The 24,364-nt window shown below is 41.8% G+C and overlaps 2 protein-coding genes across 5 annotated transcripts in view; both read left to right on the top strand.

The window, feature by feature from the left end:
* The first annotated feature begins 251 nt into the window (after positions 1 to 251).
* On the top strand, positions 252 to 19,889 carry slc37a1 (solute carrier family 37 member 1). 2 transcript variants are annotated; one of them, XM_061054011.1, is made up of 21 exons: positions 252 to 394; positions 1,718 to 1,973; positions 6,595 to 6,676; positions 7,055 to 7,187; positions 7,390 to 7,468; positions 7,724 to 7,859; positions 8,111 to 8,187; positions 8,509 to 8,675; positions 9,041 to 9,093; positions 9,416 to 9,487; positions 10,650 to 10,688; positions 11,856 to 11,978; positions 12,306 to 12,396; positions 12,887 to 12,949; positions 13,027 to 13,112; positions 13,475 to 13,523; positions 14,886 to 14,959; positions 15,052 to 15,130; positions 15,816 to 15,913; positions 16,095 to 16,159; positions 18,184 to 19,889. In XM_061054011.1, exons 2-21 carry the CDS (start codon positions 1,918 to 1,920, stop codon positions 18,197 to 18,199), a joined length of 1,638 nt encoding a protein of 545 aa, XP_060909994.1. In that variant the 5' UTR covers positions 252 to 394; positions 1,718 to 1,917; the 3' UTR covers positions 18,200 to 19,889. The 2 variants fall into 2 exon arrangements, with proteins under 2 accessions (XP_060909994.1, XP_060909995.1); XM_061054012.1 differs by lacking the exon at positions 10,650 to 10,688.
* Positions 19,890 to 23,254: 3,365 nt separating this feature from the next.
* Positions 23,255 to 24,364, top strand: part of pde9aa (phosphodiesterase 9aa) — a 31,897-nt gene continuing 30,787 nt past the window's right edge. For 2 of the 3 annotated variants that reach the window (XM_061054018.1, XM_061054019.1), the window contains exon 1: positions 23,255 to 23,579. In XM_061054018.1, coding sequence (XP_060910001.1) covers positions 23,517 to 23,579 — 63 coding nt within the window. In that variant the 5' untranslated portion in view covers positions 23,255 to 23,516. The remainder of the gene's footprint in view (positions 23,580 to 24,364) is intronic. The other variant, XM_061054017.1, reaches the window with a different exon arrangement.

Here is a 24,364-nt window from a genome sequence, read left to right on the forward strand (position 1 = left end):
CACAGGCTACTTGCTATATAAGGAGAAGGTTTGAAAAAAAAGAAAATATTTAAAAAAGAGAATATTTCTCTCCACATCATATTTCTCCATGACAGATTATTCAGTAAAATTTGTTTTAGTCTCGTAAAAAAATGGAGATGGAGAGGCTGTCGGATCAGAGATGATCACACATCCCGACTCCAGCAGCAGGAGCCAGGTCATGACGTCAGAGCAGCGGAGCAGAACGTGCGCCGCGCGCCGCCAGCCCAGCTGTGTGTGTAGTGTGTGTGTGTAGTGTGTGTGTGGCGCTCTTCGGTGACAGACGCTAGCTTTCACACTAAACAAGGAAGTGGATGATACGTCGCCACACTGACGGCAGAAACAGACAGAAAGTCGTCGTCTTTTGTGTTCCGAGGTAAGAAAATGATCCGGAGTCTTTGTGACGAATTTAGTTCGAGCACGAGACCAGGCGACGGTTAAACGTTTGATCTAGCCGCGGTGTGGTCTAGCTAGCTGTTAACAACCTCAGTGTTTACAGGCTTGGTGTACCTTTGTTTCACGGTATATCTCACCAGTAATAGTTATTATTCGACATATTATCACACATTAGGAGAGTAATGTGAATATCAACCTACAGCACCGTCTGAAGTTTCAGATGTTGCTCTGCTCTCTCTGCCTCAGCAAACACTGAAGTGGAGCTGGAGGAAGAGATGATTTAATGTCTTTCTGCTTTTTTTTTAAATCGATGTTAGAAGATGTTTAAATCATTTATTGGATGTTAAAAACCTCCTGACCAAATTGTAGCAGGTGAGATTACAGCTACACCTTCAAGAGCTTTTTAGGTTACTAGACGACGAAACCAGGAAGCTAAATATATATGACACCAGAGAGTTGCTACTGTATATGTGGCACATCATGTAACAGCTAGTGGTAATGATGATAAAAGTCTAAGGCAGACATGTATAGATAGATCCACTGGCTGTAACGTGGCCACCCTCTCTAGTTTTCATGTAAAGCAGACATACGAGTATTCATGCAGGTCCAACTCATCGTGGTTCCTCTGCTCAGTATGTGGTCTCCCAGAGCCGAGCTGCTGCCTCAGGCATGAATAAGCATGTGCAGAGCAGCAGATACTCAGCTGGTGTTCTGTGCAAACATGAGGCAAGGTGAGGTAGGTTTAGGGGGGTAAGGGGAAAATACAAGATCATGCATGTAAGATGATTTGATAGATCAAAGGGATGGCGTTATTTGACCTATAACCATGACATAAACTATTGGTATGCAAAGTATGTCTTCCCCTAACACCTGTGCAACAGAGCAATAGTACATCTGTTTATATAGCACCTTTAAAAACAGGTTTACAAAGTGCTTTGACACAGCAAAGAGAACCCGAACCCCGGGAAAAACAAAAAACAGAACATAACCCTCAAATCAAGAGAACCCAAACAACAAAACAATATTGTTCCTTACTTTGTATTACATGATGTGACCTCAGGGGTTGCATATATGGAGGTGTGTATCCTCACTTGTTCATGTCTGATGAAAGGTTAGGGCCTGAAATGTCACATGTGGTGATACATTTTGTTTAATGTGAATTGTAGCAGCTTCTGGTGTACTGATTTGGTCTTCCTTTATACCTTAATGTCTGACACTTCCTGTAAGTTTAGCCTAGCAGGAGAAACCACCTGTGTAACTGACACTCTATTTCTTGCCCCTCTTCCTCTTTTCATATTTTCAGACTCCTGTTTTTCCCATCTTGCTCCGGTGCTCTGTGTGTCAGCCATGTTTCCCCCTGCTGTGGACCTCCTAGCAGCTTCCTGTGAGATGGAGATGAGCCGAGGAGGCACTACCACATCTGCATGCACACAGTCAGCCTGCTCAGCGTGAGCCCTCAACAGATTCCCCTCCCCGTAACCGTCAGTACTAAAGCATCTAAACATGGCAGCTATTCCTCCTGGGATCCGCCTGCTGGTGTCCTTCAACAGGGACCAGTGGTAAGTCTCAATCTGTATGTGTGTTTGCGTGTGTGTTTGAATGCAAGCAGGCATTGTCTTGTCAAAGCCTTTCCTTGCAGTTTCAGGTCCTTTTTGTTCTTGGATTGTGATCAGGATTATCTTTTTAACTGTCTGTTTGAATCTGTTGTGTACTTGTGTTTATCATTGGTTAACCTGATATATTGTCTGAAGAACAGCTGTCGATGTTGTGCTCTGCTTCTGGTCACTTCCTGTCAGCACCTGTGTGTCCGATCAGACTTAAAGCTGTTCATTTGCACTTAATGACGTTATTTCCTCCTCTAGATCCTTGCTTGTGTTGTACTTACTCTCTGATGTATTTCACTTTGGATGAAAGTGTCTGCTTAATGAATTGTAGAATATTTCTCTCTGGGTCAGTAGTTCTGATTCAGTGCTCTAAAATAAAGCCATGTTTCCAGGAACCTTCAGTCCTAGAAGCTTATTTCCAACAGAAATTTCTTAAGGTTTTGTATTTGTTTTATAAAGTTAATTTTACTCTAGTTTAAAAAAAAAACTGAAATCACAAACAACAGACTTTGTTTTACCGCTGAAAAGTAAATTTAATCTGGATTTAAGTTGGATAAGATGTTAAGTACCTCGATATTCAAATCTTTTGGTAGTAAAGCATCAAAAACTGTTCATACTTCAGGCCAAACAGATTTGTTTTTCTTCACATCTGACTGTTGAAGAAATTACTAAGACTTGACTCCATACAATAAGACTCAGTTAACTCAGATGGCTTACGTTGATGAAAGTTTATACATAAGAAGAATACTCATGAGGAGACATGATTCAACATCACACTTCTGTACTCGTGTCTTGCTCAATCACATCTGTAGAACTTTTCGAAAGGCATCGCATATATCCTAAAAGACATTATCATTATCAGGGTCACACTGACCCACCTAGACTAAACTGTGACGTCAATTACACTGGAGCAGACAATAAGTCTACCAAACATCCTTACAGATATCAGGAAGAACAGTTGACACTCTCTAAGCTGTACTTGGTGTTCTAATAACAGCTGAACTCTGTCAGGTCTGACTGACATTAGAGAACAGTGAATAAACCTAATGACATCTGTACATTATAATCTAAATAACTACAGAAATTCCACCACACAGCAGCTTCCCAGCAGGAAAGTATGAAGGTGGGAGATGCAAAACTTTACCCTCCAAACAAGGTGTCAAGATGATTTACAGAACTTGTCCTTTGAACCAGGAAAACAGTGTGACACAATACTTTAGATACGATACACTTTAATGTCCCCTTAGGGAAATTTGTCTTGGACTGAAAAGCTGCATGCATTTAGCGACCTCTACAACTAACTAACTAACCCTACCTCTAAGGTCAATAAATAAAAGATAATAAAATAGAAGAAATCCTTCTGGATCTGCCAAAAACAGATTGGGGTCTGGTAGTATGCACTACAGCCTTACCCTAGCCCTGTTCACTTAGATAAACAAATTAGAATTAAACAACATTTGTTGGGAAACATTTCAGAAGCAGATTAAAAACACATTTGGTGCAGAAATGAGAGTTTAGAGGACCGGTACAGCAACAGTGTGTTTCAGCTGGTACGATATTACATTCATTGTTTGTTTTGGTGTTTTAACAGGCTTTGTTGTTGATAAGAAGAAAGATAAAGAATATCACTGGGCTTTTCTTAAAATGTAAAAAAGCTCCAGCAGCACTTGAAGTATAAAGATTTAGTATAAAAAACGTTATTATTACTTCTTTCCAAAATGTTGTGTTTAACACGATTCGATGTTTACTGAGGATTCATCTGTCCTGAAGGTCTTTTTAGGGAACTGTGAGAAATCATTTGTTTTCTAAGGCTTGACTTTGTCGGCTGGATAATATGTAACAAAACTGGACTCAACCACTTAGGCATTACGGTGACCATTGAATAAGTCAGGCATACTTATATGACGAGGATTTACAACCCAACAAACGTCATGTTCAACTCTCTATTACTGCAGATATTCACTTGTAGTCCAGTCATCTTATAGAGTAAAAGAAATCTGCACAATGGACCAAACTCGTTTGGGTTGCTGATTTCTTAAACGCTTTAAAAGCGGTTAAAATTTGCATGCAGGAATACATAATGTCAAAAATGAAGTTACTCCCATAGCTAGAAGCTAAATTCCACCTTTAATATCTCGTGCCTCGCATGCACTGAACACGACAAAGCCTTCCTATTAGTCAGCTCCCCGTAGCACATACAGTATCCAGTATAGAAATAAGAACTTGAAGCAGAGAGCTGAACTTAGAGGCTGAATAGAGCCTCTATGTGCAGGATGCTTCTGTGGATTAGTCCGCAGGCTTGGGAAATCATCCGTGCATTGATACTAGTTCTACCCAGGCTGACTTTCAGATCTTATTTCACAGCTTGTCTTTACAAGCATGATACTCCTCATTGTTTATTCAAAGCTTCTGCTGCTTCTAGCGCTGAGCAATATGGACCAAAAATTATATCTCAATATTTTTTAGCTGAATAATGATGCACGATGAATGTCTTTATATATTTTCTGTACAGAAAACAAAGAATCAAAGTCAGTTCGAAGTCAAATCCACATGGGCTGAATGCCAAATGTCACACAGGTACTTTTATTAACAGCCTGCCGCACAATGCCGGCATGTACATGAAAAACAACAGAATAATCTACCTGTTTGTGAAATTAAATGCTCTTTAAATAGAATAAAAAAGCTTCTTTGCTGCATAACAAAATGACACAGCTCTTTATATTTTTATTCAGGATGGTTTTGAGTGTCTCTGAGCGCCCCTTGTTAGAGATTTTAGTAGTATTATTGGTAAATTGACTTTTTCTGCTTTAGGATTTCCTGAAACTTGATCAGTCTTGCAATCAGTGTCTTCCGTCTCTGTAATGGTCACTTCCATTTTTTAATGTCAGCCACATAGTTGTGTAGTAAGTGTATATTGTGTGTCCTCCAACCTGTCACAGTCAAGCATGTGCAAAGAGAATGGAAGTCTTGCATCACAGTTCTGCTTTCTATCATGGTTTTATCACCTTGGAGATAGAAGAGCAGGGAACAGAGCAACACAACTGTCTCTGTGACCTCGAAGCAAACTGCTGTTTGTAGATTAAAGTTTAGTACTTGGATTTGGTATGTCGGGATTATTTGGCAAACGATTTAACTAGTCTTTTAAGGTATCTAATCTTTTGCAATGTGTAATGTCATTACATATGAGCATGGCTTTAGTGCAGTCTGGTTCTTGATCCGCGTTAGGCTGGGCTCAGTGCACAGGACTTTTAAAATCCTAACTGATTATGCCCTTGTCTCCCTGACCAATTTCTCATTAAAACTTCAGCTTCAGCTTTTGCGTTATTGTCTCTCACATCAAAGCTGCTTTTCGGCAGATTATTGCACTACATTTGTCTTTGTTTTTTTTTTTTATGTCTCATGATTTCTAAATTGGTTAGGACTGTAAAACGCCTGCAATCATAAGAGCAGCGTCTTGCCACAGCTGTCTAGCTTTTGTCTGTGGAAACCAGCTACACTCAGCAAACACACACACATTTACACACAGGCTCACAGCACGCCGCCCAGCTGTAGCATCAGAATTTGTGCATTTGCTCCTCATACGTCTCTTGAGTCCACTGCAGAGCCTGAAAAACCACTTTAATGCCTGAGCTACTATACATGACAGATCCCTGTTTCAGACTGTTTACTCTCTTGCCAGATGGTGGTTACTCTGCAGCTCCTCATTAGTACTGAGCACACACACACACACACACACACACACACAAACACAAACATGTACACACAGAAAACACCAGGTTCATTAAAATAAAGACCTAACCAGACCTGTGGACGAAATCAGAACTCTGTGGGTAAAAGTAAACATCAGCGACAGAGATAACAACAACAGCGCAGAGATACGTGTGCAAATATGACGCAGAGATAAGTAAATCAGAGTGTGTGGCAAATAGAGTACACACTCAAATTACAGGATATCCTGTATGTTTGATGGCCTGTTCACGTGTCTGCAGGTTTCAGCAGCAGATCTTCTGACTTTATTAACTCTCTGTGTGTACTGCTTAACAAGGTCAGCATGACGGCCGTGTAATGAGCTGCTTCTGACTTTCTGTTTGGTGAAGGAACGAGTCGTCATGACAGAAGTCTCTTCACATATTTCTTTGACACTCAGCAACACCTAAAATACATTTTTGGTTTGCCTTAAAACTTCTGTACACTAATTTCTTTGTCGTCTGATGTGTGTTTTAATGGCAGTCAGCCACATGTGGGAGGTCAAATCAGCCAAAGAGTGCGTCACGGTCACCATAGTGGGTTATCACACATGTTGTATATATTTGCTTGTTACATAACAGGACAGGACGGGACATTAAGTCAACAAGGCGTCTTTGACTATTCATTAATGTTTCATGATTATCCCTAAACACCCTCAGCTATTATTGTGCTACTTCAGCCATGTGGAGGAATCCTATGAAGCTTTCAGCTAGTCCTGTTGGACATACAGGAGAGAAGAAAGTATGTAGAAAATGTGAACAAGTGTCACACAACTTTCTTTCTGTCGACTCAGCCCTCAGTGCTGCCCTCTTGTGTCTCCTCTCTGCAGGTACAGAGCTCTCACCTTTATGCTGACCTTCCTGCTCTACACCAGCTTTCACCTCTCCAGGAAACCTATCAGCATCGTCAAGGTAACATCTGCATTAACGTTTGCATAATCCCCACTTTCAATAACACACCCTGCACCAGTTTCCCAGGAAGTGATAACGCTCTGGTGAAAGAGATTTAAAGCTTAATTTAGTAGATATGGAAAAAAATATTATTGGAAGAGTTGTCAAACTTGTAGATAATAGCAAGCAGTATATTTTATTTTATTCACGGTGTCTTGCCTCACCAATCAACACTAAATATCCCTTGATGTAGTTAAAAATGAAATCTGTGAGGTTAAGAGAGTATTTTAGAGAATCTAGAAATTAAACGGGGATACCTCCCTTGCACATATTTCCTCTCACGTTGCCTGTGTGTAAGACAGTGTTTTCTGTCCCATGAACTGTTGCTTTGATTCACAGAGCGAGCTCCATAAGAACTGCTCATCCGTCAGTGAGTTAGCCACCATGGCCTCCAGCAGCAGCGGCGGCGGCGGCCAGCAGCCCTCCCTGCCGTCTCTCCACACAGACGTTGACTGCAGCTGGAAACCTTTCGGTAAGTATATAAATGAGTTTTGTGATATTTAGGATTTGAGTAGACTCAACAGTGACAGTTATGGCGTTCCTAATCAACCTGAGCTTTAGACACAAACTGCTGCTCTCTAAAGTGATTATTTTCTTAAACTTTGGTCAACCCAAACACCTATTGACACACCTGACAGTGAACTAAACTGCACATCTTCTCTTGATTTCCACAGATAAGAGGAACTACAAACAGCTGCTGGGAGCCATGGACTACTCCTTCCTCTGTGCATATGCAGTAGGAATGTACCTCAGGTAAGACGATGATATGCAAACATCTCCTATATGTAACAGCATGCTAAATATCACCAGTCATTGACACCTGTGTATCCAGTAGGGCTGTCAAAGGTATTTATACTCTGACACTTTTATTTAAACGGCGTGTTAGAACAATAGAGTCTCAGTCATCTTTGTATCGACAGTGTTGAAATGTAGTGTTGAAAAATCATCAGCAGAAAGTTGTATTAATGAGAATAATGTGGTTAAAAATTTGATGTCATTTCTGTGCAGTGGAATCATCGGGGAGCGCCTGCCCATCCGACTGTACTTGACATTTGGCATGTTGGCCAGCGGTCTGTTCACCTGCCTGTTTGGACTGGGTTACGTCTACAACATCCACAGCCTGGGCTTCTATGTATTTGTCCAGGTGAGACGCAGTATAACTAATTATTAAATAATGAAACAACACTTCTGTGCTGCTCGTCTCCCCCTGCTCAGCAGAAGAAAATTCTGGGCTTTTTGCTCGTGTGTGCTCCCCTTCTGCTCTGCGCCCTACTCCGTGGAAAGCGCAGCTCACACACATCCTATCTGAAAGGCCTTTAAGACTGTGACTAAATACCTGTGTTTCCTAAATAACTCACTCTACAAAATATTTATATATTTATTTATTTATTTCAGGTAGCTAACGGTTTGGTCCAAACCACTGGCTGGCCCAGTGTAGTGACCTGCATCAGCAACTGGTTTGGAAAAGGAAGGTAAGGTCTGGTCAAAGCTACTGGAACATTTGGATATTCAAAGCCACCAAAATCCATTCAGGGAAAACACAAAGTTAAACTTGCAAAACAAGTGTTTCTGGCTCGCTGCCTTGATCTCATAGTTTTATGTTATGTGTTCTGTCAAGAGAACTTTTAAAACTCAAAGGTTACACGACTATAACTAACTAACGGGTCGAGATAATGATTTTAACACAATAGGACAAAGTGACTTTATTTAGGGCAAAGACAGTCATGTCGTCAGCAGGCAGGTGAGTGACAGAGAACTGTGAAAGTCTCTTACACCCTGATGTTATCTGGCAGGCGTGGACTCATCATGGGACTGTGGAACTCGCACACCTCAGTGGGAAACATCCTGGGCTCTCTGATCGCCGGATACTGGGTCTCCTCCAACTGGGGAATGTCTTTCATCGTACCGGGGATCATCATCGCAGCCATGGGCGTCGTCTGCTTCCTCTTCCTTATTGAGCGTGAGTGCAGCCTCCTCATTGGCTGGAAAACTATGATATTAGAGTAGTAAGCTGATTGCCTCATATTTTGCTGGATTTAACATATTGCACACATTAATAGGCTTAACTTTTTCTTTTTTTAGTTCAGTGAGTTGATGTTTAATTGGCTAATTATATTTGAGAGTTTTTAGCTAACACAAACTGCTTTATAAATGGATGACAGTTTCAAATACATCGGGGGGACACTGGACAACCAACTCAGTTTCGAACAGCACACTAGTGACATACAAAAGAGCCATAAAATACTGTCAGCCATCCGAAAACTGAGAGGACTGTAAGTGAAGGATTTTTTTATTAACTTGAATGTATCTGTTTCCGTTCTCCAGATCCAAACGACCTGAAGAGCATACACGCTCAAAATTCATCACCGACTACAAGTGTAAGCAAAGAGTTTTACGGTTTCTTTTATTTGAATAAATGAAAATAGTCCTTTTCTTTCTGTTAACATTTATATAATTAAACCTCCATTCTTTGTGTATTTGATATGTTTCATATGAGACACTATGTTATCTTTATGAGCAGCCATCAGGGACTTATTGTGTTTGTAAATATTATAGCGGATGTGTGCAGTAGTTTGCATGTAATGTGTGCTCAACCCTGTGATGAATGCAGCATGAGTCATTGAAGGATCTTTTGGTACAAGTTACACTTAAATGTGAACTGTAACTGTGTGGATAATGTGTTTTTATCTCTTCTTGCAGGTCCCAACCAAGTGTTGGAACGGTGTAAACGGACAGACTGAGATGTATCTGCAGTACAAAGACAAAACTCAGGTGTGTGTGTGTGTGTGTGTGTGTGTGTGTGTGTGTGTGTGTGTGTGTGTGTGTGTGTGTGTGTGTGTGTGTGTGTGTGTGTGTGTGTGTGTGTGTGTGTGTGTGTGTGTGTGTGTGTGTGTGTGTGTGTGTGTGTGTGTGTGTGTGTGTGTGTGTGTGTGTGTCACAGCGGTTGTTTAAGTTAATGCTATCTTAACTCTCTGTCTATATACACATTTTAAATCCGTACACATCCTTAAAACACTTCACAACCCAACTTTAAATCTGTTTTAAGTTGTGTTTTGTGCCATTTTGGCCTTTATTAGATAGGACAGCTGAAGAGAGACAGGAAATGTTGGGTGAAGAGAGTTAGGGATGACGCAGCAAAGGGCCACGGTCGGATTCAAACCCACGGCCACTGCAATGAGGCTACCTTAAAGTCTGTTTTGGGGGTCTCCAAGAAAAAAAAAAAGGTTTTAACTGTCTTCCTGCCTGACGATTTCTATTGTGTTCAGCGAAGTCTACAATGGGCAGTTTTTGTACCATCTGTTTTCACTTTGTGGAGTTTACAGTTTGCTAGTCTAGTTGTGAACTATGGACCCAAAGCCTGCGAGTCGTGCTGCCCGACTCCACTGGTCACGCATTTTGTACTAGTATATTGGTCGCACCGGTGTATAAGACGCAGTCAACTTTTTCAATGAGAAGTAGATATTAAAGTGCGTCATATTCAACAGATCCTACGGTACATACAGCGGCCAAAATCTGAGTTTTTTTGCCATGACATGAAATACTCTCGGCTATGAGTGGCAAGAGAAGTTCAAAACAACTTAAGGTTTTCTTAAGGATCCTGATTGGTGTGAGAAAGTTTGTGACATCACCTCTGTATCCGACTGAGTCCCTCCCACTTCAAACCAGTCAGAGGGGCACAAAACACATGACTAAATCTGTCATGGGCAGTAACTCAAATATTTTGCATTCATTTAATTTCAGTTGTATGATTTTTTTTTTTTTTTTGACAATGAAGAAGGATATTCAGGCTTCCCTGAAACACTGAAATAATTGATTAAAATTGATCTGTTGTTGTTCCAGTGTGTATTCATGTTAGTCCAACAGACAACATTACTACATTAAACTGACTCTGTTAGTTAGCTGCACTTTAACATGTCCTTATTGATCCATTCAGGCCCACTACTATTTCATGGATAGTGTTCAAAACAGGAAGGTTGGTTCTTTTGTGCTTCCAGGTGTTCGTGGGTGCTTCAGGTGCAGTCATTCTGTCGGACTTGGTGGGATGCTGGATGAACATTAGAAACATTTACTGGCTGAATACAAATGTCCCCTGTAAGGACCTGATGACAAATCAGTAATACATAATGGACGGCCCTCAGCTATCTTTTGGGGGGACATGTTACGCACAACTTCCACCAGATACGTGTGCATTGAGTGTCCTCGCCGCTCCGTTACAGCTCCGTGCTCCCTCGTCCGTCAACACCCACAGGCTGCGTTCTCAGAGCAGGACAGCTGGAGTGCCAAGACACAGGAGTTCCGCCGGGTATTACAGATTACACTCATGACAGGGCGAGAAAATACGATGTACTGTATGTGGTATAAAAACGTATACAACACATCAACAAACAAACATACAGTCCCAATTGTCAAACAGAATGTTTTATTCTGAAAATAAACCGGATGTTTTACTGTTGTTTTGGTGTCTGACTTCCTGTCCCGCTCCATCTGCTCTGTTGTAAATTGATATGCAGTGCTCCAGCATCCTGCAGAAATAGAAGTCTTGTGTAACTGTGTGGAAGCACACACATTGAATGAAGTGAAACCTATCAGCTACGCTTCCGCAACGGAGCGGAGATGGACCGTACACTCATCTGGTGGAGTTTAGGGGCTAGTGAAGTCCATACTAAAAAGAAGCGGGGACATTTGAATTCATCCTCAGGGTCTGACAGGTGGGTTGGGTTTGCTGCATGCAAAAGTTCTTTCCAGGCTTTATAGTGGACTGGTTTTTCTTAAAGTCACTTAATGCAGCAAACTCCTCCCTTCTGTCACACCAGATAGCCTCAAACAGTGCTGGCTTAATGCTGAATATAAAGTATCTGGCACAACAGTGCTGGTGTTTGATATTCTTCTTCGCTACAATTAAAGCAGGGTATTTTTCAATAATTTAATTTATCATCAAATCACAAATTAAATCTGTTCCTCTTTTTGATCAACTGATAAGAAAAATTCTGGGTCAAAAATCACAGAACTCAAACAGAGCTCCCTCATTGCACATGATCGTCTCTTGACTTCCCTTCATTAATCTTTATGTGGTGGGACAAACGAAGAATCCGCCCGCTGCTCCTGATTGTTGTTTTACATCTTTCTGTCTCTCCCTCAGAGTTACGACACAGAGCTGCTGTTACCGCGAGACAGCGTGTGTGTCCCCGTGCAGCCGGTCGTGGTGGTGAAGAGGGAGTCTGAGCCGTCTGCCATCAGCTTCATGGGAGCTCTACGGATACCAGTCAGTTATACAAACACACACTGATACACCATCCAAAATGTCTTATTTTTCCCTCCTCCGGCACCTTATCCCGTCTCCCCCTTTCCCATTTTCAAGCCTGGCACAGTTTCGATAGATGGCTGTTTTTCATGAGTCTAGATTTGCCCAAGATTTCTGCCTCTTGAAAGGACATTTTTCTTGCCACTGTAACTTTTGCTAAATGTTGCTAAGTGCTCATGAAGAATTAACACTGGGTCTTTGTACCATAACGATGAGTAAGGTCATTTACCTGCTTTTTGTAAAGTGTCTTGAGATAACACTTGTCATGTCCTTACACTGTCTCTGCAGGGAGTGATCGAGTTCTCTTTGTGTCTGCTGTTTGCCAAGCTCGTCAGCTACACCTTCCTCTTTTGGCTGCCGCTCTACATCACTAAAGCAGGTGAGGACATAATGCTTTTCATGCCTTTATTGTAGAGATAGGACAGTGGATAGATACGGAAACCAACATTACTGTCTTAATTTACCGAGGTCAAGAGTGCAATGAAACGTAAAGTCACGCTGACAGCGCCCTCTGCTGGATAAAACTACTAACTACTTCAGACGGCCTGTTGCGCTGTTTTAATGTATATTTTGAGTTCATATTTTGAACGTCTCATTACAGTGAACTCTCTCCCCCGGGTTCAAATAATGTTCGAACTTGGAATAAAAGAAGACAGCCCTAGTGTGAAGTAGAACAGGCATTTCTTGCAATGTCATCTAACAGCTGATACAGCGACCTGTCAGCTTGTTCAGATCTGTCAGATTGTTCTTGTGCTGTGTTTTAGTGTGTAGGCAGATCGTCCCACTCCGTTTTATTACGTGGGACAAAAGGCCTTGACAGAAGGAGTATTGAAGTGACGGAAAATTGAGTACGTGTGTGTGTGTTTCAGCTCACCTAGATGCAAAGAAGGCTGGAGATCTGTCCACCCTGTTCGACGTGGGAGGAATCGTGGGTAGGTGCTTTTCACATTTTCCTCTCGTCTTGATATAAGCTGTGTTCCTGGCTCATCATGTGTTTGTGTGCGCACAGGAGGGATCCTGGCAGGAGTGATTTCTGATAAACTGGGGAAGAGAGCCACCACGTGTGCAGTTATGTTGCTGCTATCGGCTCCCACGGTAAGTCTTCAGTCTCTGACACACCAAGGAGATCATCGCCCGTCGATCCTAGTTGGACCGTCGGTGAGCCGTCGTCTCCCTAGTTTAGCTGTGTGTCGGGCTCCATCGCTACCAACCGAACAGAAAAAGAGTGAAAATATTGAGTAGCTACAGGTTTCTTCAAACGAGTGCATTTTGTGCTTGGGTCACTTAGTGGTTATTGGAGCTGTCACTTTTTCAAAATATCAACTGAATTTAGAATATGATACGATAATGTTGCGTACAGCTCTCTTTTTATTCACAATGTTAAAGTGTAAACTGACTTATTTTCGCAATCACAGTGCATATGTTTTAATCGCCACGCTTTGTTCTTGTCCCTGCAGCTGTACGGCTTCTCCATGATCAGTGAGTTCGGTTTGGGCCCAACCATCGGTAAGAATCAGCTTCCACTTCTCAGACAGTGATTATTCTCCAGCAACTGGAGGATTGATTCTTTAATTGATTGATTGATAAAAAGAATTACAATGACGATAAACTGAAAATCTTCATATTGTGGACAGAACAAGATATCTAAAATATCAAGAATCCATATTTTTCCCAACTTTCTTTAATTCTATCGACCAAACAACTTTACAATGAAGTGAGCAAATGATCAAGATAAATATAATCCTTCCCTGCAGTCCTATTCTTAAAAGTCACATATTGTGCAAAATCCACTTCAACCCTAATATGTGTCCCTAGTCTGTCTTCAAAACCCCCAATGATGAGAAAAGTCCATCCTTTCCGTCTTTCGCCAGCTCCACTTTTCAGAAAATGTGTGCTAAAACAGGCTGTTTGGAGGTTGTGCCTTCATGACATCACAAAGGGCAGTAACCCCTCCCCAGGTGGGTGACACCCCCACAGCTAGGTGTTTGTTCTGCCCTCTGAGTCTGCCTTCTCACTGTAAACAATAGGACATGGAGCGAGAAAGCCCGAGACACCCAAGCCCTTCCTCATTTACATTTGAAGGTACAGACACAGAAACAGCCTGTTCTGATCAGGGCTGAAATAGAGGGGTTTATAGACATGATCAAATACAGGATCAGAGTGGATTTAGAACAAGAAACTTCACACACATGTTTTGGGGAGCTCTGAGACTTATTTACACTGGTTGAAGAGGAGGAGGATAAGTGACTTTTAAGACTTTGTCCTTGGCTCATCACTAAGCCGTTTTATCTGCTGTGTAATATTTCATAAATGCTTCTGAACACTGTTTTAGAAATGTTCAATGTAAATCTAACAAAAAAGAAATACACTTGAGCTTAACATCCCTCTGTGTGTCCAGCTGTGAGTCATGTATTAGATCCAGATAAATGAGGTCACACATCCTGGCTAAATATATCAGAGTGGTTTATTAGCTTTGATTAGCCGACGAGATGAGCCCTTGCGATCATCAGTTGCTCATTCACTGGCCCGACTGATCTGGATTAATTCATTCACACGGAGCCCCTGATGGTCACAGCTGCAGCTCATTATCCCCACAATATGCTGAGAGGACTCAGTAAATGTCATTATAGCCGACAGTGTGATACAGCCGGCAAGGAGGTGCAGCTGCTGAGTGACAGCCGCAGCTCTCATGTCGTGTAATTATCACAACAAGCAATTGTTTTCGAGAGAGGCTTGTCAGATAGATGTTGTACTGCACGTAGGGTTTGAACTCCAAAAAGCCTCGTATATATTTTGATCATGAGGTGGAACTAGGAGTAACACGATGCGGAATAAAAATATATATGCGGTCAACTTTGTGTTTCTCAGGCATGCTGTTAGTGTGTGGAGGTCTCGTCAATGGACCGTACTCACTCATCACCACTGCAGTGTCCGCTGACTTGGTAAGATTCTTTAATTCCTGTCTAATGAATGTAGACACTCTCTTATGTATCATCTTATTTTCCTCTCTCTATAATTGTATCTTTAACCTCAGGGGACCCACAAGAGCCTAAAAGGCAACGCCAGAGCTTTGTCTACGGTAACCGCCATCATCGACGGCACAGGATCTGTAGGTCAGTATCACAGATCAGCAAACATTCACAACGTCACTGTGCTGAAATGATTAATACAGCAAAGAATGTTTTGAAATCAGGATGTCACAGAAAACGCAGTTTAATCTGCTGTCATGCAAAACTACCAAAAGGCAACGCTGACTACGGCACTGCTCCAAAAAGTTTAAATATTCTACACTTCATTTATCGGAAGCGACGAACATCAGAGAGTAAGAACGACACAAGCAAGTATCTAGAGAGGAGACAACCTCAGGGATTGCAAAGCTTTAAGCCTGATCAGACACACAGGTGCTGACAGGAAGTGACCAGAGGCAGAGCACAGGCGCTGACAGGAAGTGACTAGAGGCAGAGCACAGGCGCTGACAGGAAGTGACTAGAGGCAGAGCACAGGCGTTGACAGGAAGTGACTAGAGGCAGAGCACAGGTGTTGACAGGAAGTGACTAGAGGCAGAGCACAGGTGTTGACAGGAAGTGACTAGAGGCAGAGCACATCTTTTTTTTTGGCAACACACGTTTTTTTTACTGCGATTACTTTCATACAGATCTAGACTTGATAGAGTTAAACTGCCACTAGCTGTGACATTTTCTTCCCTGTTAGTCTGGACTCAGCGTTAGTCTCCGACTGGAAAAAATGCACCTGTTAAGGACTATTTTCAAACAATCTTTTTAATGTTTGTGGTCTCAGGAGCTGCACTGGGCCCCCTGCTGGCTGGGCTGCTGTCTGCAGGAGGCTGGGATCGGGTCTTCTACATGCTGATGACGGCTGACTTCTTCGCTCTGTTGGTGAGTTCTTTATAAACCGCATGACATCAATGATGGAAGGAAGCAAGTTAAATTGTTTCCCCCCTTGATGTGCATTAAAGGAAGCTTTTATTTTGAAAGACGCAGCGCCCCTCTAGAACAGTAACGCTGCTGAAAGCTGTCGTTAAATCAAATGTGTGACTCTGTGTTTGTGTGTGTGCAGCTTCTGTTACGGCTCGTCACCAAGGAGCTGTCCTCGTCTAAATCCCGTCCCATCTCCACCGTAGAGTGAGTCCTATATGAATCCGTTTTCCCTTCTCCTTTTCATCCATTCTTTGACACCAAATATTTCACATACACATTTTGAAACACTTGATTCTTCATCAACATGATAGGAAAATTCAGCTCTAGCTAAAAACAGCACAAACATTAGAGAACCAATTATTACGATACAATTGTATTGACATTTAATTTATCTGCAGCACAAAATATAAAAGAATATAAACTTGAAGCAAGCGTCATGTGAGTTAACCCTTTTCCTCCTTTGTTCATTCTTTTATGACCATCATTGTAAGGTTATTCTACGACAGAGTATTAGAGCCACGTTATAAAATGTAGAGATTAAAGTCGTTAATTTACACTAGGAATTCGTAATCTGATTCAAATGAGGCTATTTTTAAACGATTATTCTGAAAGGTTGTATCAGAAGAGAAGCCATTTTCTCTACCACAAAAGAGACAACTTCCCCCGAGTCAGTTTGGTACTCTCTCTCCAGAAGAGTCCCAGTTTCTTTTCAGGGTCCTGATACTCATCTCCATGTTGACGCTGATGTGCTGAAAGAATTTGTAGTTTCATATCTGCGTATGTAAAGCCCCAACACGACTAAGGCCCTGTGTCCACCTAGCGATATTTCCAGGCAGAAAAGCTCTGGCTGTGTGCTCGGGAGCACTTTCATTGAGCGTTTGTGTGCTGAGAGGAAAAGCGCTGCACGTCCGTCCTGTCTCTATAAAAAACAGTCTGTTGACAATGGCCGCTGGTTGACCGACACTGCTCCGTTATTTTTTACTGCATGTTTAATATTTATGTTTTTTTTATCAGATCAGACACGAAGCAAAGAGGATGTGGGTATAAGAAACAATCTGTGGGCGGCAAAACTACGGGGAACATCATACATTTGGAAAAGTGCTCGGAGTGGAGCACTTGTAAAAAAGACGCTGGGCGCTGCGCTTTTTCTCCAGGCAGCGTCCTGCTGCTGCAAACGCTCTCTCCTCCATGAAAGCAATTGAAAAGAGAATTTGGCGCTCAGAAAAAAAACGTGAGGTGGACACGGGGCCTAATCCGATATTTAGAGATCTAAATAGACCTTATCAAACAGGTCGTTTCTCAGAGTTAACACTCAGTCAATCTGTGTTTCAGACGACACAAGGAAGTATTTACTGATTTGTGAAATCTTTACTAAAGTATTACTTCACAAGATGCTCCACGTTCCTCGTTTTTGCACAGGCAGCTGCTCTTCCGATATAACTATAGACGAAAATAACAACTTTATATTCGTAAATTTACGACTTTAATCCAAAAAAATCCCAGGCTCTAATACTCCTTCGTATAATTTGATCTTTTCATGGAACAAAAGTTGAGAAAGTTATGAAGGATGGTTCACTAATGTTTGGGATAGGCGGGACCTGGGTGTGTGGGTATGACTTTATTTTTTAAATTCTTGTGTTTTATCCAGTGTAATAGAAAACATACTATAGATATATATATATATATATTATGGGTAAGGCTGGCTACACACTAGATGATTGTAGGCCTGATTTTTAGGCCCCATGAGGCTCTTCTCAACCATCCACATAATCCTCAAGTGTGTAGTGTCAATATGATTATTTTACCACTCCCGATCGAGTCAGAGCCTCCCTGATCTGGACTCCAGCTAAAAGGTCGGACTGCCTCCATCTGAATACCTGCAATAGCCAATGAGAGCGAACATAAAGACAACTATTCAGCTAAACCGACAAAACTTACATCTTCTCCTCACACGTGGAAACATCAAGCATCTGATCTAGTTCATTTAGAAGAGGAGATCTGTGGTAACACTGCAGTGTCTCCTGTTTATTATCTTAATTAAATCAGTTACGATTTTTCTTCAGATCAAAATAAAACCATTAAGTTTGTTTTTCAAAATGATTTGTAACAAGAAACCAGGTCTGCGACTTCTAAACATGTTCAGTTTTCATTGAGTTAAATGCTGGATTGTAAAAGTTAATGACACCTAACTCATGGATATGGTGTTAATGTTTGTCTCTCTTTCACAGGTTGAAGGAGCACTGAGCACTTTGAATAGACAAACACACACACACACACACACACACACACACACACTGTGCATTAAAACCACTAGTCTAAGCCTGAAATGGACTGTGTGTCAGACAAAAAATGGACTGTCACTGACACGAGACATGGACCTTAACCATGCACACACACATGCACGTGTAAGTGTGTGTGTGTCTGTGTGTTTGTGTGTGTGTGTGTGGAGAACCAAAACAGACCTGCAGCTGATCACTGGAGTCTGGAGGATTTACCTGCACATCCTGTACATGCACACAGAAATGCACACCTGCTCTGTGCGGACAGATTAGAAGTGGAACACACTACCTGCTCGGTCTTCTCAGAGGATCGACGGACATAAAAAAACTGGCCTTACCTTGATGTGTATATTAGGACTTTAAACTACAAGTGACGATTATTTATTTTGAAACCTTTGAAACAGCAACTTCCATCACGCCCATTTCTTTTATGGATTCTTCTGACTTATTTTATTGTTATCCAAAACCTTACATGGTGATCAAAAGTGTGGTTCATGTTCTCCATAGGGGATTGGATTATTAGCCATGATGTCATAACCATCACAGGTAGACTGACCAAGAGCCATCTGAATGTGAATCGAGGGTTTATGCTCCTGTAGAAGACACAAGTTCTGAAGTCTCAGAATAGTACTTCACTACCCACAATCCTAGAGTGTGACAGCTAAGTCTCTGATTGGTTGTTACCATGGTAATGTTTACCGCCCCTCCAAACTTTCGGCTGTCAGCTCCTACTGAAGTTTATAAACAGTATATACAGTATATCAGAAAATTATTAGAAACAATATACACACTACACTAAAGATTTAGAAAGATACGTTCAGATTGTTGAGGAAACTTTTGGTGTTGGTTGATTTTGGCGCCCCCCTGTGTACCGATGAGTACCTCTTATTTCAAAATTCTGATTTGTCCTGTACATGTTAGTTTTGGGGCTTTTTTATTTTATGCTGTTATTTAGAGATCGAGGAGAGAGAGCTGGGAATGACATGCGGGAAAGGAGCCACAGGTCTGATTCGAACCTGGGCTGCTCGCTTGGAGGCCTCCATACATGGAGCGCGCACACTAACCACTACCCCACTAGCGTGCATCATATGTGACCTTTGAGCTCAAAACCTGCAAAATCTAGAAATCTGTTTCTGATATTCTGCGTAATAAATGTACGTAACAGTGCCCTCTAAAAGATCTTCTTTTCCCCCTTTCAAATATAAAACTGAAAGAATCCTGTGGACCAAGAGTCAAAAGTGAGTCATGCTTTTGTAGACCGCCAAACCCCCCACCCCCTCTGTGCTGTGAGGAAGTTGCTGTTTCTCAGTGTCACCTTCGCCTTACTGAACCAAAGAGATTGTGGTGATCATGTAGTAATTTAAAAAGTTTATATTTTTTAAGTTGTTCTTGTCGGCTTTGTGGTGATTTTTTTTTTTCTCATCTGTTTTGAACTGAAGGCACCAAAGTTGTATTTTTATATCTAATCTGATAAATGATGTGTTTCTGCTGTGTCAATGGGTGAGAGATGTTATGAATGTAACTTTATATATTTTTAAGTGCAATGTTGTTCAGTTGGTGTTTAAATTATCTCTCTCTTTATATATCAGTGATCCTGTGGGCTTAGACCATGTTTGAAATGGTAACTTAACTTAAATAAAACAGTTTATTGGTGATTATTTTGCAGGTTTTTTAGAAATGATTCCGTCAATATATCGGCTGTAAACTGTATACAAGTAAAAATCCAAACACCATGAAATGTTATGAACATGTAAATGTTAAACTCTGGGATTATTTAAAGGTGGCAGCATTTTCATAGTGAGCCTTTTATCAGACTGGGACCGCATGTCGTGTGTTTTCAGCCCCGTACTTGAAACGTTGTGTGCCTTCGTTTGTTGTCACGTCATTTTGTTGGGATGTTGATTTTGTAAAGAAAAGGAAAAAAATAAAAATCCCCCTCTCGTGATTGTGAATGAACTTCTTTAAGGGACGGTTCACTCACTCAGTCACTCAAAGCATTCTGGGTAAAATAAACCGTGTGCTTTGTTCACTTAACTCTTGCAGGGTTGTGTTTTTGATGGCGTCTTACTACAGCGGAGCTAAATCCGTCTGATTGGTGGTGTGGAGGGGGCTTCAGGCTCAGCTGGAGGTGGCAGGTGTCAGCCCAAACGGTAAGCTCCTGACAGTCAGAGACCCACTCAGTGACACACGCAGACCAAATTTCACACACACGCGCACACGCGCACACACGCACGAGATGAGATACAGCAGGACTCCACTGAACTCAACCAAAATGAGACCCCATGTTTAAGTCACTTTGTTTTACGATACGGCCATATTAACAGGAAAGCAAAGGATCTAAACGCCAGATATTGGTGTGACAGAAAACCAGTAAAGGCCTCTGAACTAAGATAACTCACTGGTTTTTGGGTTAAACCTTCCCTCAGCTGCAGGATTTAATGTGGCTTTATTGCAGTAACAGTTTGATCTGCTGGGTGTTGCAGTGACTCATCAGAATATCAGCACAGCCTGCTCATGCCCTCGTTTCCCCTCGTTTTCAGTCCTCATGATGGATGGATCATCCAGTAAAGGCCTCTTAAATCAAATCCAAGGCATCTCCACTTCTCCACAGTTCATCTTTTTAGATTTGTTTTCCATTTATCTTCATTATGTCAGACACCTAAAGCATTGCTCCAAATCCAGAAAACCCTCAAGTCTCAAAAATCAGCAAAAACATCAATAAAATCAGAAATACTTTATTATTCCAGAGGGGAAATATGAGCGTTATAATTACTCCTACACCGAATATAATTATAAAGATATATACATATATGATCAGACATCCTGAATGCTCTGGATTTGTTTGGACCAGAGAAGGTAGGCGGTTTTAAGGCGCCCCCACACGGCCGTTTTGGACGCCCCTCGGGTTGCCAGATATGAGAGCAGTTATCAGGTCAAACCAACAGGTGTTGCAGCGATGGAAGCGGGCAAGAGAACTGGTTCAGATAGAAGTGATTGTACCCGAACTAAAAAGCCTCTGCATGTTTCTAATAAGCTCCACGAGCAGAAACGTGATCAAACTAGGATCAATATTGGAGATGCTTTTGAAAAATGGAGAGAGGTTAGAACACAGAAAGGTTTACAGACCGATGCAGAGCTGGATAAACACTGAAGCTTCAGTGTCCACCACATGGTGACCTGTGTGAGCATCAACTCTAGAGAGGAGGGGGAGACAGGTCTCTACAATGTTTTGAATTTGGGCTGCAGTACCCATTCTAACCACTAGGTGTCAGAGTTTCGGGTCCTGGTTTTTGCTTATACTGACGTTAACAATGTCAACAACTAACAGGAGCACTTAATCGAGCACCAAGTGTGCAGCAAACAGGTTAATAGTAAACTAGCTTCATGCTGTTAGTATGATGTTCACTTTTGTTTACACGGCATAGCAATCAGGTTAATGCCTTTTTTAGCAGATTGCTATCTTATAATGCTAACCTGGCTTCCCTCAAGGCCTCAGTCACTGCAGATAACACAAACATCTACTGCTTCTGTTTCCACACCATTTTCTCTTCTTTTAAATTTCTACAGGGAGCATAACAAGAAATAACCTCAACTGAAACCTACCTTAGTTGTAGTCCTGAAATGTTTTTTTCCTGCAAGATGATCAAACTGTGACCAGAACCGTTTTGACACTTGAAAATGTCTAGATCAGGGGTTCCCAAACTTTTCAGGTCGTGACCCCCAAAATAAGGGTGACAGAAACTGGGGACCCCCCCATTGTTCTTTAAGGTGGTTCGTTAGGTATATAACGTAGCGACAGCCACGCACACACTAATAAACCTATCCAAAAACTAGGAACACAAAATAACAGCCTAAAAACAATAATGTACACATTAATTTAACTTAATGATAGTATGTCTTATATGACATTAGACTACTTTTTGTATATTTACAAAAATGGGTAAAAATATATACTTATGCACTTTTAAATGATTTTTTATTTTTTATGGAAGGCATCTCGCGACCCCCCTCTTGGTGGCTGGCGACCCCCACTTTGGGTCTAGATCATTTCGGGAGAACTGCTCCTCAAATCCTCCTGATCTGGTTGTTCACACACACACCTCACAGAGAATTTGTCTTTCTATCAACGTGTAGTTGAACAGAATCTCAATCTGATCTAAAGAGTGGAGAAGAACAAACTGGAGAACAGGAAACATAATGCAGCAGGTTCATTAGAGCACGGGGATCGTAGAGGTGGCGTGCAGACAGTCTATGGTCGTGCAGCGATCACAGGGAATAAACGTCACCACCCCCTCCCACTCGCTCCAGGTGAATTCTCCTGATTATATCCTGCTGCGTTCTCACATCAGCTCACTCTGACTTTCTGCAGAATAAATACGAGGAGGCTGGAGGAGAAACTCCGGGTGAAGAGAGACACATTCAGCTGTTTGTGTTCACACATGATGCTCAGCATAAAAACTTCAGGAGTTATTGTGAATTAAAGGGATCGTCTTTCTCAAATTGACTTACAAATCACCTCTCAAGAATAGGTATAGTTACAAGCTCTAATGGCCGACTGATTGTTAAAAAATGACAGGTGAGTACCTATAAATACACTGCAGGTATAAAAATCTTATCATGATGTGTGAATAAAATGTCATAACATTAATTGTTGTTGTCACTGAACCATCTGACCTCTAATCATCAATATAAACCTGGTGAAGGCCCTTTATAAACTCTCAGGTAGAGTGATGCTTCATACCTGTGCAGTCCTGCTGTGTGACTCGGTTCTGGCAGTGACATCACTCCAACTTGTCTCTGATTGGTTCAAACGCAGGACTTTTCTCCCCTCATATACTGCACGTAAGTATAAACAGACAGAATTGGAAAAGTGTAGTGTAGACTATTTGTATCACTCGGTTCAAGTGTGTCTCGGTGTGTGTTGGTGTAGGTGAGCGCGCGCAGCCCAAGGAGAAGTCGGGGGCGGGGACGCGCGTGGACAGGCTTTATGAGATGCTGTTAGATAGCGCGAGGTGACAGAGAGCAGAGAAGAGGACACACACACACACACACACACATACACACACACACACACACACACACACAAAGAGTTTGTACCAGTGTGTTTCACTGACAGGTACACAGGCAGGCAGGTGGGATGTTCTCGGACCGCTGACTCCGCTTTCACCCCCTCCTCGGTTGGTTGTTTAACGGAGGCGGGAGTTGGACCGGAGCGGTGACACGGAGCCCGCAGCAGTAACCGCACAGCGACGCACCGACTCCGGGGAGAGGAGAGGGGGATCATGGGCTCCGCTTCGTCCTCATACCGGGTCATTTACCTGGACGTGGACGGCAGGATCCAGAAGGTAAGACACAGTGTGCTGCTGACACACGAAATGTTGAACGATGCATAAAGCAGTACGCTGAATTAACCATAAATGTTATAGTTTCCCTGCATGGAAGAGACGGCTATAAATACAAAGCATAAGAATTAGAAACCAGAGGAGGAACATTGTTTTCTGCATTTTGACGTTAAAGTCGAAATGACGTCAAAGTCGATCTATGTGCGTGGAAAATAAAATAATCCAAATGTCAACAATAAGGATGCTAAAATGAGATGAAGGTGTTAATGTCAAGAATGAAGGAAAGTTTCAGTAAACAGGACAGATATGGCTGCAAATTAAAGTGTGTAAATGTCGTGAATCAAGTTAAAATGAGAAGAAGTTAAATATTCAGGAGTAAGAAAAATAATACCGAGTAAAGCATCTGTCTTTTTTTCATCTTTGTCCTAACAACGAACCACCTTCCTCCTCTGTTAGTTTCTAATACAGTGGTTCTCAACTGGTGGGTCGGGACCCAAAAGTGGGTCGCAGAGCAGCTTTCTGTGGGTCGTGAATGTGTGTCGCTTGTGGAAAGCGCTTTTTAAACATGTTTGTTTTGTTCCGTCACATGTTCTCCACCGTCTGACGTCCAAACTGAACTTTTGAAATTCAGATCATGATTGTTCATGGAGGAGTTGGTGGTGGGTCCTGAGGCTCGACCAGTTCAGAAACGACACAATCTGATACTTTGAAATGCAAAATGTAAAATAAAATCATCGTATTCTCTTTCGTACCAAAGAAGGCAACATGCCAGCTTCCATATAAATACT

The sequence above is a fragment of the Labrus mixtus genome, chromosome 13, assembly GCF_963584025.1.
Source record: "Labrus mixtus chromosome 13, fLabMix1.1, whole genome shotgun sequence".
Taxonomy (NCBI): domain Eukaryota; kingdom Metazoa; phylum Chordata; class Actinopteri; order Labriformes; family Labridae; genus Labrus; species Labrus mixtus.